The 11,787-nt window shown below is 50.6% G+C and overlaps 1 protein-coding gene across 1 annotated transcript; it reads right to left on the bottom strand.

Moving 5' to 3' along the window:
• Positions 1 to 598: 598 nt before the first annotated feature.
• On the bottom strand, positions 599 to 11,346 carry Rfc5 (replication factor C subunit 5). The gene is made up of 11 exons (XM_057763809.1): positions 11,218 to 11,346; positions 10,086 to 10,150; positions 9,154 to 9,290; positions 7,407 to 7,486; positions 6,537 to 6,610; positions 5,251 to 5,410; positions 4,397 to 4,478; positions 3,939 to 4,068; positions 3,460 to 3,537; positions 2,562 to 2,616; positions 599 to 1,649 (listed from the first exon to the last, which is right to left on the bottom strand). Exons 1-11 carry the CDS (start codon positions 11,274 to 11,276, stop codon positions 1,553 to 1,555), a joined length of 1,017 nt encoding a protein of 338 aa, XP_057619792.1. The 5' UTR covers positions 11,277 to 11,346; the 3' UTR covers positions 599 to 1,552.
• Positions 11,347 to 11,787: the final 441 nt, after the last annotated feature.

The following is an 11,787-nucleotide window of genomic DNA, read 5'->3' on the forward strand; positions in this document are numbered from 1 at the left end:
TGCTGTCACGTGCGTGCGTTTGTCTCTGCTGCTTGACCTCATGGGACTCACCCTCTTCAACTGCCCTAAACATAGCCCCTCCCAAGCACCGCTCTTCACCAGCGGCAGAGCTACCTGTTCGAGATGCCTCACTCACACAAGATCTGCCTTGAGAAAGTTAATATATTTTAAATTATTTTAAAAGAAATGCAACACCTTATTCTTGGACTCTTCTTAATTGATGCTTTATGGAGGCAGTGTTAACATTGTACAGTGTGTGTATAGAGGACTTTCCTCTATTATCTGAAGAGAAACATTGCAAAATGAGGCTTTCATTGAAGGGAGAAAAGAGAGGAAAAAAAAACCTGTCTCTGTCCCTTTTTTTCCATTAAGAAAAAAAATCTTTTAAAACAAGCACAAAGGGAGAGTTGGACTCCAGTGGGCAGTTCAGGTTCAGCCATGTGACTGAGACCCTGCCTCTGGCCCTGACCACTTGGCTGCAGCTTCAAACTCCACTGGAAGACTTGGGAAGCAAGCTCTCCATGGACAAGCAGATTTCTCCTTTAGACAGCACATGTTCAACTTCAGGGTCCATGGTGCTGAAAATGCCTCCACCTCAGATGCACCTCACACGGCACACCATGTGAGTAGCAAGCACAGCCCCTCTCTAGCCCAGGGGAAGTTTGGTCCCAAGGGAATGCACACACTTTTCTACCTTGTACATAAGCCTGCCAGAACAGCTTTATTAGGAATAACCTCCAAGGAGAGCTTATCCTTGACACTAGAGACAGCAGGCACAGGGCGCTGAGCAGGCACCACTCCTACCGTGGAGGACTGGTCTAAGTGCAGCCTGGCCGTGCAGGCGGGGACAGTCACAGCATCCCCTCCCTCCCCGACAAGTGAGGCCCAGAAAGGCAGTCTGAAGGCTAGCTGTATTTTTACAGTTTCTCTGCTACTGCCACAAGAGAGTTCGGAGCCTGCTGGGAAGCCTTCTGAAAAAGGAAAAGACAGTTGTTTTGTTTCTGATAGGGCTTATCTCAGCAGGCTGGCCTACAATTGGCTGGTAATTCTGCCTCAGCCTCTTGAGTCCTGAGGTTATAGGCATGTTACACACTGGGCAAAAGACCGATTTAAAACTGTAACAAAACAGTTTTGATCAGAAACCCACTAGCACCCATTTAAAGTATATACAAAAGTGAGAAAGTTTAAATTCAGGGATGCAGACCCTAAGTTGGAAGCATCTGAAGGGTTGTTCAATTAGAACATCACACTGCAGACATGAGGTAAGGCCAATTTTGTCAACCCAGCAACTGACAGTGAAGATTTATAGCAATTCTCCCCCCACCCCCAAAAAGATTTATTTTTCCCTACAAAAGACAAGCAGTGTGGATAGTTATGAATTAAAGTTGCTTGGTAGGTCCCGCTCCCAACAGCCACAGATAGCACTGCCCAAATGCCTGGGGAGAGACTTCTGTGACTCTTTATCAGTCCAGGGCAGTACTTCACCAGTAAGCAAGTCCTCTGTTCTCTGTCACTGTTGGGCCTGAGGCAGGGCCAGCAGGCCTTGGAGTGGCTAGGCCTCTGAGACTATCAGGTCTCTGGTGACTTGAAAAGCAGCAATGAGGGAGCTCAGCTGTATCTTCTCATTGGTGCCAACGGAAAGTCTATACCTGTAGACACCAACCCCAAGTTGAGAATAAAGTACACCTAGGCCCTGCCTGTGAGTGGGAGAACGTGAGAGCTGCTGTGGCTTGCCAGGGGGCGCCAGAGCTGATAAACCCACCCTGCAGAGGGCTGCTGTCCATGTCCTCCAACAGTCGCTCAGTGAGCACCCCAATGCTCGCTCACTCACCAGCTGGTTGACACTGCCAAGGACGGACTGAAAAGCTAGCACCGGGAGGCTCTGGATTCTACCCACTCCACCCTGCAGACGGCAGGGGGCATGTGATGGGGGTTACAGACTGGTACAACTTTTGCAGAAGGGAGCTGGAGGTCTGTGGTTTGGGCAGCAAAGCAGGCACTGGCTGTTCATCTTGTCACTTTAAATGCCTAGCCACCGACAGCAGAATCACTCCCAGTGCCGTGATAGAAGAGAAAATGACCCAATCTGTCTATACGAGCCAGTGACAGCTGCTGAGCTGGTGATACTGGCATTTGATCGAGGCCCAGTGTGCTGTCCACTTAAATGACAGCTACCAGTGTCACTAGGGACTAATGACAGTGTTTACTGAACTGGGCAAAGTGGAAAATTGAGTTTGTTTGCTTTTCCTCCAGTGTGCTCCTGTATGCCACAATGTCTTAATAAGAGGATAGCTGGGCACCCCCAAACAGCCTGCGTACCCGATCTGTGGTAGAGCCAAAGGCTAGAGCTCTGAGGACTGAAGTGACCCTCTGCTTAGCCCTGGACTGGGCTGTGCTTGCCCTGTGCACTATGCTCTGCAGGCAGCTCCTGTCCTCCAACACATTCCACTTGACACTACCCAGGCCAGGTCGCCCATGTCTGAGGAGCATACAAGCTGAAACTAAGAAGCTTACAGCAGGAGAGGGGACAGGCGTAGGATTGAAATTGGGAAAACACTCACTCAATGTCTGCCATCTTGGTCAGTAAATGTATCCGAACTGAAGATGGAAAGTCAACTGTGGAAAAAGAAAAATCAAACGAGTAAGACGTGTCACTTCCTAATACAAAACACAAAACCACAGCCTTCACCCATGGGACTTCTGACAGGGCCGAGCCTCAGGCCCATGACAGCCACCAGACCAGGAAACTGAGGATGGTACAGGCCCTGTGGGTCGTTATCAGCTGTTTTGTGATTTTTGTTTGTCGTGTGGCTATGAAAATATCCAGGCTGGAATGTAGTTCAGGAAGAGTGCTTGGCTAGCAGGCATAAGAAGATTAATCCCATCACCTGTATCACCAGAGCACAGAACACTGAATCATCTGGGAGCTTCTTAGAAAAGCTGGCACCTGGCTCTCCCTATACCCCCACCCTGCTGACTGAATCATCTGGGGTGACTCCCAGGTATGGCCCAAGCTGAGATGATCCCAACAGAAGACAGGAAGCAGATCCTAAAGGCTGCTGTTCACACAATCTCCTCTTCGAGGGAGCTGATCCTAGAAATGCGACTCATGGGCCGGAGAGCAGCTTAGGATGCCACAGTCCTGGGCTCTGTGGAAACAGCCGAGAGGTGAGCCACATGCATGTGCAGGGCCCTGGATTCAGTCCCTACCCTAGAGTGGGGAACATACAAGTGAAGAGTAAAATATCCTCCTACTGCTCCAAGACGTTCCCTTGAGGAAGTACAGCTTGCTGCTCGGGGTTATTTCTGCTCACCCCGGCAGCCCAGAGACTAGGAAGGGTTTGGACAAAGCTTTAACAGCAGTTCAGAACTGTTCCTGTCTGGGGGTGAAGTCCTCACACCCTGGGAGCCACCCCAAAGCTATGCCTCCACCTCACTCCACACCCGGCCACCAGTTACCTCTGTGCACAAACAGGTGAACCTCGGTCAGGATGTCATGCAGAGCCAAGCCCTTCAGAGTCTTCAGCTCCATGATGTCTGCGAGGAGCAGTTAAGGGATGGGCAGCCATTCCAGAACATGCTGCAGGGAGACTTCAAAGTGAGGCTTTTCACCCCAGCACAGACAGATGCCTCTCCACTTGGAGCTACACGCAGGCCTAACTCTAAGTTGTCCCACTTTATATTCAATAAGGCTTCTCTTAGAGCGCAGAGCAAGTGGCTGCTTAGACCACATCCCGTTATCTGCAGCTTTTCATCTCAGTGCAGACGGAGAACCTCCTTTCCGCCTCTCACAGGCCAGTGCCATCAGGAAGAGAAGGGTTCTCTCCACCTGAGGACACCTGGTTCCCATCAGCTGACACCCTTCACCTGGCTGGCTGCAGCCTGGGCCTCTGGGCCCCCCCAGGCCTGAACCTGGCAGCAGTCACCAGAAAGGATACTTCTGTAGGCAGTGGTGAAGTCTTGATTTAACATCCAATCCAGAATGTTGGCAATGTCTGTTTTAAGGGGATGCCCGGTGCAGGTGTAGACAGTCTCTTCTGTCACCTTCCCAAAGGCCATATTGGTACTCTGCAGACAGGAGGACCCAGGGGCTGTCAACAACTGCCCTGCCACAGTGACAGGCACAGTCAAGGACAGCGTGGATCCTGTACTCTCTACACAGGAAGCCGCTCTCCGCTGCCAATGCTGCTGCTTGCTGTAGAGTCAGCATCCTCCCCCAGCTTCTCATAGCAGCTCCGAATCTCCATTAGAACACCCAGGCAAGAGAACTGGTTCCTGACAAGGTGTATCTTATCAGATCTAGGCTTCTGAATGAATGTATGGATTGTCTGTCTGTCTGTCTGTCTTGTAAAGCTATTCAAAGCAATGGTTTAATATGCCTGGAGTAGGTTCATACCTGCAGAATGTTCAAAGCCCTTCGCATATCCCCACTGGACAGAGTGACAAGGGCCTTCATTCCATCTTCACTTATATCAACACTAAAAGGAAACAGGAAAAGGAGTTATAAAGTCGTCTCCCTCCCCAAGAGCACAAACACCCTCAACCATGGGGAACAAGATGGCCTCAAATGATTAGAGCTTAAAAAAAAAAAAAAAAAAAAAAAGCAACAGAATGGTGGTGACAGCACTTTCCTGACCTATGGCATCTAGAAGCTGACACAGTGCTTAGGGGCGTATCATGCCAGTAGCCATGCCCCACCCAGAGTCGTAACTGAACTAAGGCCCTAAGGAAGCTGCTGCCATGAGAGACTTTCTCTGGGAAGAAGAGGCCACAGCCCTGCATCTGATTGCCCAGAATGGATGTCTCAGAACCTCCCCTTCAACCAGTAGGCAGTTATCTCCAAAGATGGACCCAGCAATAGTCAGTTCCCATGACAGGGAAAGCTTTCAGGAAAGCAGGTGAGGGGTCAAGAAAAATCAAAAGGGCTCATGAGGTAGAATGTCCAGGGCCCACAGAAAATGACAGCAGCCAGTGGTCCTCAAGGCTTCCCCTTGGACTGGGCGCTCTGCCCAACTTGCCTCCATGCCATTCAATGCCCAAGACCCTCCCGCTTCCTTCTTTTTTTTTTTTTTTTGGTTTTTCGAGACAGGGTTTCTCTGTGGTTTTGGAGCCTGTCCTGGAACTAGCTCTTGTAGACCAGGCTGGTCTCGAACTCACAGAGATCCGCCTGCCTCTGCCTCCCAAGTGCTGGGATTAAAGGCGTGCGCCACCACCGCCCGGCTCCCGCTTCCTTCTTATAAAGCAACTCACTTCTCCTGTTCTATTACATGCTCCAGGCGAGGAACCATGAGTTCAGGCGTCAGAGGGCCAAATCGGAACCTTGTGCACCTTGACTGCAAGGCAGGGATGATCTTGGACAGGTAGTTACAGATGAGGCAAAACCTGGTGTTCTCTGTGAACTTCTCGATCACTGGGAGACAACCAAACACCTCACATCAGAGTCCACTCTGACCGTTCAGAAGGTTTAACGACACTAAGAGTGGGGACGCTAGCTGCCCGCAAGGGCAGAGGGTAATAAGGGGTGTTCAGCAACCTGTCCAGCTCAGCCACCTTCCTGTGTAGATCTCTGTGGTTCAGGCTGGCCTCAAACTCCAGGCGATCCACCCGTTTCAGCCCCTGGAATGCTAGGATTATTGGCCTGAGTCACCACCCCCAGCTGCCACTATACTTTCAGAGCTAACAAACATATCATCAGGATGCACACAATGCTTCTTCTTATGATCTGCCACAATCCTAGCACTCGAGCCCAGTCTGTCCATGACTCCCATCCCTTCGTGTGAGATGCCATCTGAAAGGCTGCCAAGGTCACCTTCTCGAGGCAGGGGGATGGCTCTGTGCACACTTCACTGCAGCCATGCCTGGAATCTAGGAGCATCCAGGGAGCAACAGCCAGTGCTGAGAGATGCACAGGACACCAGTGTCACTCTGCAGGGACCCAGTGTCCCCAGAGATCTGCCCACACTGACAGTCACTTGGCAGAACAAGATGCTGAAGGAAGGATGCCAACACTCTAAGACCAGAAGCAATTCTGTTTGTGTCCCTCCTCTATGCTATGAGTGCTGTCGTTCCTTCCCTCCCAGGTGTCATCTCCACAGGCTCCCGAAGCTGCTCTCTCACAGCAGATTTCCCTGGGAGTGTGAGTGGGAGCTGCTCACAGAAGGGTCTTTAACAGGAGTGGCACTAGCCCCATTCCACAGGAAAATATGGCTCAGACTGCACTGTAGCCACTCCGACAGAGTCTTGCTATTTGGGTTTTTTTTGCCCAATGGTGGAGGGTCTGCCGGTAGATTAGGAAATTAGCCTTATCCCCACTAAATGACACAGACTCCAAATCTAGAACAGAAGCCATCAGTAGAGGAGGACGAGATGACAGAGACTAGCCATACTCAGGTGATGAAGGAGACCTGGCTACAGGACAGTCCTGTCTGAATCACCGGGACTAAGAGGTGCCTCCTATGGGGTAAATAATTTCACCCACAATTCCTGGCTTTCAGTATGCTCCTGGCCAACATGTCAGGTGGGGCAGCAAGTCTTACCTCGTCTCAAGGCATTCTGGGCATCTTGAGTCATGGCATCAGCTTCATCCAGGATCACAAGCTTAAATCCTTTCCTAGGAGAACAAACACATGCTGAGGTTTCCTTAGCTCCCCTCCCACACACAGGCCGAGCCTGCATCTTCACACCTGGGTACCTCAAGACCATCTAGTCTGAGAAAAGACCTTGAGGAAGGCTGACACCCGTGTTCACGCCTGTCACGCCTTCACTCGTAGCCAGAAGTGAGGGCTAATTTCTTCTTGAATCGTCCTTCATTGTTCATAGTATTCTTTTGCCTGCTGCTTTTTGTGGGGCTGGAACCCAGGGCCATGAGTAGTAGGCCAAGCAGCTACACACACCCAAGCCCATTTATTACAGTGTGTGTGTGTGCGTGTGCACGCACCAAGTGCCACAGCACAAACGAGGTCACAGGATGACTCGTGGAAGTCAGTTCTCTCCTTTTACCATGTGGGTCCCAGGGATGGAACTTGTCATCAGGCTTGGTGGCAAATATTTTAACCCACTGAGCCATCTTAACAGTTCCTTCCTTTTCTTATTTTGACCACTATGCCAGTCATCCTTCCTGACCTCAATTATCCCTGTTTAAATTCAGACCAGCTCATCCAGTCTTGCCCAGTTAACGACCACACGGAGCTGATGTTCCCAAGGGTTGCTTCTGATGTAGGCTCAGGTAGTACCCTGCCCTAGCACCCCCACATCTCCTGGATCATCCCTGACTTGTCTGTCCACTTCTAACTAAGCCATTCCTTCTTCCCTTTAGACATTGGTCAAAGGGAAGACCAAACAGTGAGGCTTATGTCCTGACGTCATGTGCTGAGACCTCTAGGGAGAGAAATACATAGAATTCTTACTTGAAGATTGTCCTTGTGCTGGCAAAGCTGAGGATTGGCCCCCGAACGATATCTATTCCTCGGTCATCGGAAGCATTCAGCTACACTCGGAAGAGAGGCTGCAGTGAGAATCACACCCTATGCCAGCTATAAAGTCCTGTCTTCTCGGCACCCCAGTAGTGCCAGCTAGTTCTCTAGATCTGAGAGCTAAGATACTCCAGTAGTGCCAGCTAGTTCTCCAGATCCAGTGACAGCTAAGATACTCCAGTAGTGCCAGCTAATTCTCTAGATCTGAGAGCTAAGATACTCCAGTAGTGCCAGCTAGTTCTCTAGATTTGACAGCTAAGATACTCCAGTAGTGCCAGCTAGTTCTCTAGATCCAATGACAGCTAAGATACTCCACTAGTATCAGCCAGTTCTCCAGACCTAATGACAGCTAAGATACCATCGTTCAGAATGAATCCCCTGTACTCAACCTCACTGCACCACACCCACATAAACTTATGGAATAAACACCAGGCCTGGTGATCCTGAGCTAGTACCTCTACCATGAGAAAATGATACTAATTTTAGTTCTTACCCCCTGGAGGCCATCAGGTGTGGAATAAGCTAAAGCAAGAACACTGAACATTTAGGGCTGAGCCTCATGTCTACTATGTAAGTCAAACACTTTTATTTGAGTGAGGGTCTTTTGTCTTCAAGTTGGTCTTGAGCTCACATAGCCTAAGATGACCATGAACGTCTGATCCTCCTGCCTCCACCTCCTGAGTGCTGGGATTATACGTGTGCATCTGTTATTCTATGCTCAGATCAAACCCAGGATTGCAGGTATGGTGGCAGGTACTCTAACAGTGGAGCTACACCCCTAGTCCATCAAATGCTTTTCTTTCAAACACAACATTTAGATTTTTATAATCTAAGGGTATTATCAGTCAAGGTCCCACCAGCCTCAGATGGCATATCTCCGTGCAGTAATCTAAGAAGATCCAGATGGGGCTGGAGAGATGGCTCAGTGGTTAAGAGCACTGACTGCTCTTCCAGAGGTCATAAGTTCAATTCCCAGCAACCACATGATGGCTCACAACCATCTGTAATGAGATCTGGTGCCCTCTTCTGGTGTGTGGGTATACATGGAAGCAGAATGTTGTATACATAATAAATAAATAAATCTTTAAAAAAAAAAAAAGAAGATCCAGATAAAGAAAAGGACATTTCAAAGGTGTTTGTGAGTCTAAAGCAATGGTTCTCAACCTGTGGGTCGTGACCCCTTTTAGAGGGGCATCTATCTAATGGACCCTTTCACAGATGTCACCTAAGGCCACTGGAAAACACAAATATTTACATTACAATTCACAACTAGCAAAATTACAGTTATGAAGTAGCAATGAAAATCATTTTATGGCTGGGGTTCCCCATAGCGGGAAGAACTATATTAACGTCGCAGCATTAGGAAGGTTGAAAACCACAGCTGTACAGAGGCTGTCATTACCACCCCTAAATCTGAAGGGGGTTCAACAAGAGCTATGGGCAGGTGGAGCAGGCTGTGGGGAGGGCATGACCTCTGAGTTGGGCCCTGCAGGAAGTGGAGGCTGCCCAGTGTTAACTCCCTGGTGGTCCAAACAGCATCCCCATTTGACACCACCCCAACCCCACTCAGATCTCGCTGTCCAAATCCAACCAGGACCCGGAAGGCCAGGGAGGAAAAGAGAAGTAGCAGAACTAAAAGTAAGAGCCTGAACTCTCTCTAGAGCGAGACTGTCCTGTTCACCTCCAAGACCATGGAGCCAAATTCCTTATCTTTGTACAGCTGCTTGGCACAGGCCAGGATGGTGGACGTCTTTCCTGTCCCCGGAGGGCCATAGAGAAGCAGGTGTGGCAGACGGTCTTCACTGATGAACTTCTGAACTGAGGCAGGAGGAAGGAGACACCGTCAGTCCCTGGGACCCTCACATTCACGGAAGTCCTCCAGTCCCAGTCAGAGGCAGATGTGGGGAGGGTAAGTCCGAAGTCACATCAACATCATGGTTTGGCTGTGTCTTCTGTGGACTTACACTAGCTACCTTGGGATGTTCTAGAAAAGTGAGAGGCACAGCCTCGTTGGAGGAAGCAGGTCACTGGAGACATGCCTTTGAGGGTCGTACTTGACCCCTTCCTAGCTCTCTACTTCCTGTACACCATGGAGAGATCAGTGCTCCCCAGGCCATGAAGTTGTGCTCACCAAGGGCCTATAGTTAATGGATCCAGAGACTGTGGGCCAAAACCTCTGAACCCATGAAGGAAAATCAATCTTCCCTCCTCTAAATTGTCTTCTCAGGGGGTGGGGAATTGGAGAGATGGTTCAGCAGTCAAGTGAGGGCTTGCTGTCCTTACAGAGGACAGGGTTTGGCTCCTAGCACCCACACTATGGCTCACAGTTGCCTTCCAGAGGACCCAATTACCTCTTCTGGCCTCTGGAGGCACCAGGCACACATGGTGCACAGGCATAAATGTGTAAACAAAACACCTAAACAATAAAAATAAATACACCTTTCACATTTTGTCCTTGTAGGTATTTTGGTGCACATATGGAAAAAGAACGAACACACCCCCTCCTATAAAGTCCAGGTCATCCTTTACACTGTCACCCAGTAAAGACAGCATCATCACCAGATGTAACCAAGCCCTCCCACAAGGACAAGAGCAACTGACAGGGATACTCACTGGTACTCAGAACGTCCTGATGAGAAATGAGATCGCCTAGGGTCTGTGGCCGGTACTTTTCAACCCTGGAACAGGATTCAGCACGAGTCACGGCATATACAGCCACGTTCTGTCACACGCAAACAAGCCCCTTCACATCCCAACACAGCCAATAGCTCTCACAACCAGTGGTGGGGTCTGTCCCCAAGGGGGCATCTGTCAGGTCATTAGCTATAAGATGTGGGCAGTGGGCAGAGGGTGGTAGTGGCGTCTGGTGAACATCCCACAGTGGGCAGGAGCTCCCTGTTGCCCCACCCCCACAGGAGGCCTCCAAGTCAACAGCACTGAACCTCAACAATTTGAACTGGCACGTGAATTTGCGAAGGAAGTCACACTCAGATTTCCACAAGCAAGTTAGGATTTGGCCGAGCCATGCTACAGCATGGGACAACTTGAGTTGGAGAAGCCAGACTCAAAATGCCACAGTCTGTGACTCCAGTCCTGTGACTTTAACGTGTGGCCCAAGATAATTCTTCCTCTTCGGGCATAGACCAGAAAAGTAAAAAGAATGGTCAGGCTTGCTTAAAATATCGCTAGGTGCTGTGGGACTGTTCAGAATACAAGCCCTGGAGCCTGAGATGGCTCAGCAAGTAACGGCACTTGACGCTAAGTCTGAGGACCTGGGTTCGATCCCGGGAATCCTCGTTGGCGGAAGGAACCAGGTTCTACAAGTTGTCCTCTACCCTCTACGCAGGTGTGCTGCTACGCTCCCCTCCCCCGCAAATAAATAAATGGTAATATGAAAGAAAAAAAGAAAGCAAGCGCTGAATTCGGACACCTAAGTTCGAATCCAAGCCTACCCACTCCCCCAGTCTCTGAGCCTTTCTAAAGAAAGCCAGGATCGATCTCTTAGAGTCATCAAAGCGCAATGGCGATGCTCGAGGCACCCGAGGATGGCTAAACTGCGCTCAGGCCTCAGTAGCGGGGTTGTTTGGTGTGGACGCGGGCGAGCGGACGGCTGCAGGCAAGGCAAGGCTGCGGCGCCAGGGCCGGGTGTCTGCAGCGCCGATCCGGGCCGCAGGTCGGGAGAGGGAAAAGGATTGCAAAGCTTCTAGAAAGAAGGACGGGAAGCAGTATGCGGGGCCGCTCCTACCAGGGCAAGTTCCGGGCCCGGGCCTCGGCGGGCCGCTGCTGCGGAGGCGCCACCGCCATGAGTGACAGATGCTACGGGACCAGGCCACCGACAGGCCGCACTCGGAGTCCGCGCGCAAACCAACCCTCGCGAGGCTTCGCCTCTCGCTTCCGGCTTCCTCCCTCCAGCCCGCCTCCTCCCTGTTGCTAAGGCGCTAGTTGCTTGGTAACCCGAGGCGCGGATCCGCAGCCTCGCTACAGCTGGCCGTTCCAGCAGGAGCGGGCTGTCTCAGCCACGCAGGAGGTCCAGGGAGACCGCGCGCTGCAGCTAGTGCCACCGAGGGCCTCGCCAGAGTCAGACCCTGCCAGCTCAAGGGCAAGCCGCAAAGGAGCAGCAGATTCCACAGCCAGAAACAATTCCGCGCCCTGGGTTCCATAACCAACAACACATAAACACGCGCGCGCACACACACACATACACGCGTACGGCCATATACACGCGAGAACACAGTTACATATGCAAACATACATCTATTCATACGTATACACAACAGCCACATACATTTACACTCACACACATACATGTAAATAC

This window comes from Chionomys nivalis, chromosome 3 (assembly GCF_950005125.1).
Source record: "Chionomys nivalis chromosome 3, mChiNiv1.1, whole genome shotgun sequence".
In the NCBI taxonomy this organism is placed as follows: Eukaryota; Metazoa; Chordata; class Mammalia; order Rodentia; family Cricetidae; genus Chionomys; species Chionomys nivalis.

Coding starts and splice junctions, on each gene's coding strand:
- Rfc5 (XM_057763809.1), bottom strand. CDS start 11,276: ATGGCGGTGGCGCCTCCGCAGCAGCGGCCCGCCGAGGCCCGGGCCCGG. Junction 7,487..9,153: donor TTGGCTCCATGGTCTTGGAG/GTGAACAGGACA, acceptor TTCCGAGTGTAG/CTGAATGCTTCCGATGACCG. Junction 2,617..3,459: donor TCACCTGTTTGTGCACAGAG/GTAACTGGTGGC, acceptor CTTTTTCCACAG/TTGACTTTCCATCTTCAGTT.